The sequence below is a fragment of the Chrysemys picta genome, chromosome 1 (genome assembly GCF_011386835.1).
Source record: "Chrysemys picta bellii isolate R12L10 chromosome 1, ASM1138683v2, whole genome shotgun sequence".
Lineage (NCBI taxonomy): Eukaryota > Metazoa > Chordata > Testudines > Emydidae > Chrysemys > Chrysemys picta.
Genome location: NC_088791.1, coordinates 37,629,527 through 37,636,612, shown reverse-complemented (window position 1 = coordinate 37,636,612; position 7,086 = coordinate 37,629,527). Strand labels below are relative to the sequence as shown.

The 7,086-nt window shown below is 46.6% G+C and overlaps 1 protein-coding gene across 1 annotated transcript; it reads left to right on the top strand.

Moving 5' to 3' along the window:
• Positions 1-275: 275 nt before the first annotated feature.
• LOC135973183 (myb/SANT-like DNA-binding domain-containing protein 2) lies at positions 276-2,951 on the top strand. The gene is made up of 2 exons (XM_065554953.1): positions 276-1,205; positions 2,328-2,951. Exons 1-2 carry the CDS (start codon positions 656-658, stop codon positions 2,840-2,842), a joined length of 1,065 nt encoding a protein of 354 aa, XP_065411025.1. The 5' UTR covers positions 276-655; the 3' UTR covers positions 2,843-2,951.
• Positions 2,952-7,086: the final 4,135 nt, after the last annotated feature.

Genomic DNA, 7,086 nt, shown 5'->3' with positions numbered 1-7,086 from the left:
CCCTAGTTGCCGGAAGAAAGCCTCAATCACCTCATCCCGCTGGACTGGTGGTCTATAGCAGACTCCCACCACAATATCACCCTTGTTGCTCACACTTCTCAACTTAATCCAGAGACTCTCAGGTTTTTCTGCAGTTTCATACCGGAGCTCTGAGCAGTCATACTGCTCTCTTACATACAATGCAACTCCCCCACCTTTTCTGTCCTGCCTGTCCTTCCTGAACAGTTTATATCCATCCATGACCATACTCCAGTCATGTGAGTTATCCCACCAAGGCCTGGTCTACACTACGACTTTAATTCGGATTTATCAGCTTTAATTCGAATTAACCCTGTAACCGTCCACACAACGACGCTAGTTAATTCGATGTAAAGGGCCCTTTAAATCGATTTCTGTACTCCACCCCAACGAGCGGAGTAGTGCCAAAATCGATTTTAACAATTCGAATTAGGGTTAGTGTGGCCGCAATTCGATGGTATTGGCCTCCGGGAGCTATCCCACAGTGCATCATTATGACCGCTCTGGACAGCAATCTAAACTCGGATGCACTGGCCAGGTAGACAGGAAAAGCCCCGCGAACATTTGAATTCCATTTCCTGTTTGCACAGCGTGGAGAGCACAGGTGACCACAGATACCTCATCAGCACAGGTAACCATGCAGGCTGATAATCGAAAAAGAGCACCAGCATGGACCGTGAGGGAGGTACTGGATCTGATCGCTGTATGGGGAGAGGATTCAGTGCTTGCAGAACTTCGTTCTAAAAGACGAAATGCAAAAATTTTTGAAAAAATCTCCAAGGGCATGATGGAGAGAGGCCACAATAGGGACTCAGATCAGTGCCGCGTGAAAGTCAAGGAACTCAGACAAGCCTATCAGAAAACAAAGGAGGCAAACGGTCGCTCCGGGTCAGAGCCGCGGACATGCCGCTACTACGCCGAGCTGCATGCAATTCTAGGGGGGGCTGCCACCACTAACCCACCTGTGTTCGTGGATTCTGGGTCGGGGATAGTCTCGACGCCTGAGGATTCTGCCGATGGGGTAGAGGAGGAGGAGGAGGAGGAGGATGAGCTTGCAGAGAGCACACAGCACTCCATTCTCCCCAACAGCCAGGATCTTTTTATCACCCTGACTGAAGTACCCTCCCAAGCCTCCCAAGCCTCCCAAGCCAGTACCCAAGACTCTGACCCCATGGAAGGCACCTCAGGTGAGTTTACCTTTTAAAATATAAAACTTGTTTTAAAAGCAAACGGTTTTTAATGATTACTTTGCCTGACTTTGCATTCGCGGTCAGTTCAGCTACTGGAAAAGTCTGTAGCTATTGGAAAAGTCTGTTAACGTGTCTGGGGATGGAGCGGAAATCCTCCAGGGACATCTCAATGAAGCTCTCCTGGAGGTACTCCGAAAGCCTTGCCAGAAGGTTTCTGGGCAGTGCATCTTTATTCCCTCCTCCATGGTAGGACACTTGACCACGCCATGCTTGCAGCAAGTAATCTGGTATCATTGCCTGACAAAGCCTGGCAGCGTATGGTCCCGGTGTTTGCTGGCATTCAAGCAACATCCGTTCTTTATCTTCTTGTGTAATCCTCAGGAGAGTGATATCACTCCTGGTAACCTGGTTGAAATACGGGAACTTAATTAAGGGGACAGAGGTGGCCGTTCCTACTGGGCTGTTTGCCTGTGGCGGAAAATAAATCCTTCCCTGCAGTTAGCCAAGCGCAGATGGGAAATTGGCCCTGAGTTTTTCGCGTTTGGCTAGCAGGGATCTTCCCTGTTACCAGCCACGCGGTGGGGGGAGGGGTACTGTGATCATCCCAGAGAATTCATGGCGAGGGGGGGGGGGGGGGCGGTGGGGGGGGGATTAGTTTGGTGCCTGTAGGGATCTTCCCTGATACCAGCCACGCGGTGGGGGGGAGGGGTACCGTGGTTAGTTTGTTTTCTGGTGCTGCTGAATGTTAACAGAAAAACCGCAGCACTCTACTTGCCCAGACAAGCCCCACCACACTCCCCCCCCCCCCCCAACTGGCTGAGATTGGCCAGGCTTCTGCAGCACTCTACAAGCTATGCTTGGTATGTGGGAAAGTAGGGCGCAGAAGCTGTAAGAGAATGGCTTACCATGGCCGCATGCAAGCAGAATTCTGTTGCCCAGACCTGTGATCTCTAGCAGCAAAGCCACAGGCACTCAGCATTAAGAGGCAAAATGCGACCTTGCACAGAAATCACATGTGCTATGTAATGTGAACAGTGTTGGTCACCGTGAAAGAGTATAAGCATTGTTCTGCAAAATGTAGCTTTTAAAACAATTCTCTCTTTTTTCCCCTCCCTACAGCAGCTGCAAATTCCTCAAGCCTCCCTCCTCCATCCCGAAGGTTATCACAGATAAGGCGTCGTAAAAAAAAGACGCGAGAAGAGATGTTTTCTGAAATTATGCAATCCAGCAGGAGTGACAGAGCTCATCTGAATGAGTGGAAGGAAACAGTTTCAAAGTATAGGAAAGAAGTCAGTGAACGTGAGGAGAGGAGGGACCAACGTGAGGACATGAGGGACCAACGTGAGGAGAGGAGAGACCAACGTGAGGAGAGGAGAGACGCTCGAGATGAGAGGTGGCGTCAGGAAGACCAGAGGATGAAGGAAGCAACGCTGGGGCTGCTCCAGCGTCTGGTGGAGGTTCAGGAACGGCTGCTGGAAAACAGACTGCCGCTTCAGCCCCTGTTCCACCCTCCCCCCTCCCCATGTTCCGTATCCTCCTCACCCAGACGTGTAAGAACGCGGGGGGGGAGGCTCCGTACACCTTCCCATTCCACCCCAGTAGACAGCCCAAGCAAAAGGCTGTCATTTTTTTAACCTTTTCTTTGTGGCTTTTTCCTTCCCAGTAATCCTCCTCCCAAATACCACCCGGGTTCCCTCCCTCTTTTTCTAATCTATTAATAAAGAATAAATGATTTTTAAATGATAGTGACTTTATTTGGTTTGAAAGAAAGCTGGGGGAAGGGGGAGGGTGGGTTCCTTACAGAAAATCAGTCAATAAAGGGGGCGGGTTTTCATGAAGGAGAAACAAACAGATATTTCACACTGTAGCCTGGCCAGCCATGAAACTGGTTTTTAAAGCTTCTCTGATGCACACCGCTTCATGGTGTGCTCTTCTAATCGCCCTGGTGTCTGGCTGCGCGTAATCAGCAGCCAGGCGATTTGCCTCAGCCTCCCACCCTGCCATAAAGGTCTCCCCCTTACTTTCACAGAGATTGTGGAGCACACAGCAAGCAGAAATAACAATGGGGAGATTTCTTTGGCTGAGGTCAGAGCGAGTCAATAATGATCTCCAGCGGCCTTTTAAACGGCCAAATGCACATTCTACCACCATTCTGCACTTGCTTAGCCTGTAGTTAAACAGCTCCTGACTCCTGTCCAGGCTGCCTGTGTATGGCTTCATGAGCCATGGCATTAAGGGGTAGGCTGGGTCCCCAAGAATAACTATGGGCATTTCAACATCCCCAACGGTTATTTTCTGGTCCGGAAAGTAAGTCCCTTGCTGCAGCCCTTTAAACAGAGTTGTGTTCCTGAAGACGCGAGCGTCATGAACCCTTCCCGCCCAGCCCGCATTGATGTTGGTGAAACGTCCCTTGTGATCCACAAGTGCTTGCAGCACCATTGAAAAGTACCCCTTGCGGTTTATGTACTCGGTGGCTTGGTGCTCCGGTGCCAAGATAGGGATATGGGTTCCGTCTATCGCCCCACCACAGTTAGGGAATCCCATTGCAGCAAAGCCATCCACTATGGCCTGCACATTTCCCAGAGTCACAAACTTTCGTAGCAGCACCTGAGTGATTGCTTTGGCTACTTGCATCACAGCAGCCCCCACAGTAGATTTTCCCACTCCAAATTGATTCCCGACTGACCGGTAGCTGTCTGGCGTTGCAAGCTTCCACAGGGCTATCGCCACGCGCTTCTCAACTGTGAGGGCTGCTCTCATCTTGGTATTCTGGCGTTTCAAGGCAGGGGACAGCAAGTCACAAAGTTCCATGAAAGTGCCCTTACGCATGCGAAAGTTCCGCAGCCACTGGGAATCGTCCCAGACCTGCAACACTATGCGGTCCCACCAGTCTGTGCTTGTTTCCCTTGCCCAGAATCGGCGTTCCATGTTTAGAATCTGCCCCATTAACAACATGATCTCCAAAGCACCGGGGCCTGTGGTTTCACTGAATTCTGTATCCGTGTCCGTGTCCATGTCCTCATCATGCTTGTCGCTGCGCTGCCGCTGCCGCTGCCTCCTCTCCTCGTTTTTCTGGTCCTGGCTCAGCATAAGCTCCACGAGAACGCGCGAGGTGTTTACAATATTCATGAGTGCTGTCTTGACCTCAGCGGGCTCCATGCTTGCCGTGGTATGGAGTCTGCAGTGTTCACCCACCCAGGAAAAAAGGCGCGAAAATGGTTGTCTGCCGTCCGTTGCTTTCATGCAGGGAGGGAGGGAGGGAGGGAGGAAGTGAGGCTGTACCCAGAACCACCTGCGACGATGTTTTTTGTCCCATCAGGCACTGGGATCTTAACCCACAATCCCAATGGGCGCGGGAGACTGCGGGAACTATGGGATAGCTATGGAATTGCTACCCACAGTGCAACGGTGCAGAAATCGACGCTAGCCCCAGTACTTGGACGCACACCACCGAATTAATGTGCTAGTGTGGCCGCATTCATTTCGACTTTATACAACCTGTTTCTCAAATCCGAATTATCTAAATTCGGATTAATCCCGTAGTGTAGACATACCCCAAGTCTCTGTTATTCCAACCACATCATAATTCCTTGACTGTGCCAGTTCTCCCTGCTTGTTTCCTAGGCTTCTTGCATTTGTGTATAGGCACTTAATATAACTCGCTGAGGGGAAACAAACACTGACCAACTTACTAGGTGGTGGGGTTTTTGCTCATGGTTTATGTTTATAAACTCTGTTTGTGGTGTTTCCCCAAATTAATACCACATTATTTCCTTCTTTTTATTAAAGGCTTTTTTTGCTACACTCAGACTCTGTGCTTCCGAGAGAGGAAGTATTGCCTCTTAGAGGCGCCCAGAGGGTGGAGTGTAATTGTCCCAGGTCACTGGGTGGGGGCTTGAGCCAGTTTTGTGTTATATTGTTGAAAAAGAACCCCTAGGTACTGAACCCGGCCTTTGTTGCTGCCAACTCTGACTGGCAGAAGGGTTAGACTTGATTGCTCTATAGTCAGAGAGCCAAAATCACCCAGGGTTCACTTTGATTTATACTAGCATAAACTCTGGCAGAGAGCTCCCTAGTGTGAAAAGTTTTCTATGGATGGGAAGGTTTCTCTGATTCAAATCTTCTAACAGCAGACCTTCTGGTGAGCTTCATCTGTATACTACAGCTGCCTCCAATTAGCTGGCTGAAACCCCAAGGGAATGTGGTGGTAGACATATGTCTCTCTCTGCATCAACTCTAGGATAAAATTTTCAAAAGTACCAAAGTGATGTTAGTGCCTAAACCCATTGCAGCCTAAGGCCTTTGGTACTTCAGAATATTTTTACCTCTAGTGAATTTGGCCCTGAGACTGAAATGGAAGACATTTCCCCCCATTCATTTTGATGGAGTTTTAACTTCAAAGTCTATTTATGATCACTTACTTATTTACACTTTCTAGTTCTTTCTCTTATTATTACTACTAACTAATCTATACGTGTTTGTGGCATTTTACAGACCTGTAAGAATACAAGGCTATTGCCCTGAGCAGTTTATCTGACAAATCAAGAATATAACTCAACAAACTAATTATCCCAGACTGTGGTGGGTAGAAGAGAAGAGGTAGACAGATGACAGTAAACAATAGGAAGATAATTCAGCTGATAGCAGAGAGCTGTTTTACAGGCAGATCTATGAGCTATTTTGCTTTTAGTACATTTCTGGTTTGTTATAATTTTTTTCTGTAAAAGGTCAGGTGCCTGAAAAAAAGTAGATAAGCACTGCAGCAGAGGTCAACCGCAAAAGGTTACTGAGTATTGCCAAGTTCTGAGCAAGGACTGGAGAGTTTGTCCTACAGAGTCACATGCAGCTTTTGTCCTTGAAAAACTATTGTAACTTGTCATAAACAGAGGTTGTTATTAGATAAAGATAGGGGTGTATCCTTTTTTATGGATCTACAGTTAAAAATAGATAGATTTCCCCTAAAGGTGCCTATAAACTAGGGCTGTCAATTAATTGCAGTTAACTCACATGATTAACTAAAAAAAATTGATCGTGCTTAAACAATAGAATACCAATTAAAATGTTTTACATATTTTTGGATGTTTTTCTACATGTTCAAATATATTGATTTCAATTACAACACAGAATACAAAGCGTACAGTGCTCACTCTATATTATTTTTATTACAAATACTTGCACTGTAAAAATGATAAACAAAAGAAATAGTATTTTTCAATTCACCTCATACAAGAACTGTAGTGCAATCTCTATTGTGAAAGTGCAATTTACAAATATAGATTTTTTTTGTTACATAACTACACTCCAAAACAAAACAATGTAAAACTTTAGAGCCTACAAGTCCACTCAGTCCTACTTCTTATTCAGCCAATCACTAAGACAAACAAGTTTGTTTACATTTACAGGAGAGAACGCTGCCCACTTCTTATTTACAATGTCACCTGAAAGTGAGAACAGGCGTTCATGTGGGAATTTTGTAGCGGCATTACAAGATATTTACGTGATAGATATGCTAGACATTCATATGCCCCTTCATGTTTCAGCCACTATTCCAGAGGACATGTTTCCATGCTGATGAAGCTTGTTAAAAAAAATGTGTTAATTAAATTTGTGACTGAACTCTTTGGGGGAGAATTGTATGTCTCCTGCTCTGTTTGACCCACATTCTGCCATATATTTCATGTTATAGCAACCTTGGATGATGACCCAGCAAATATTGTTCATTTTAAAAACACTTTCACTGCAGATTTAACAAAATGCAAAGAAGGTAGCAATGTGAGATTTCTAAAGATAGCTACATCACTCAACCCAAGGTTTAAAACTCTGAAGTGCCTTCTAAAAATCTGAGAGGGGCGAGGTGTGGAGCATGCTTTCAGAAGTC

Excerpts from the sequence above, each read along its gene's own strand:
- LOC135973183 (XM_065554953.1), top strand. The coding sequence starts at position 656 with ATGCAGGCTGATAATCGAAAAAGAGCACCAGCATGGACCGTGAGGGAG. Across the intron at positions 1,206-2,327 it reads CCCCATGGAAGGCACCTCAG|CAGCTGCAAATTCCTCAAGC; the intron begins GTGAGTTTACCT and ends CCCTCCCTACAG.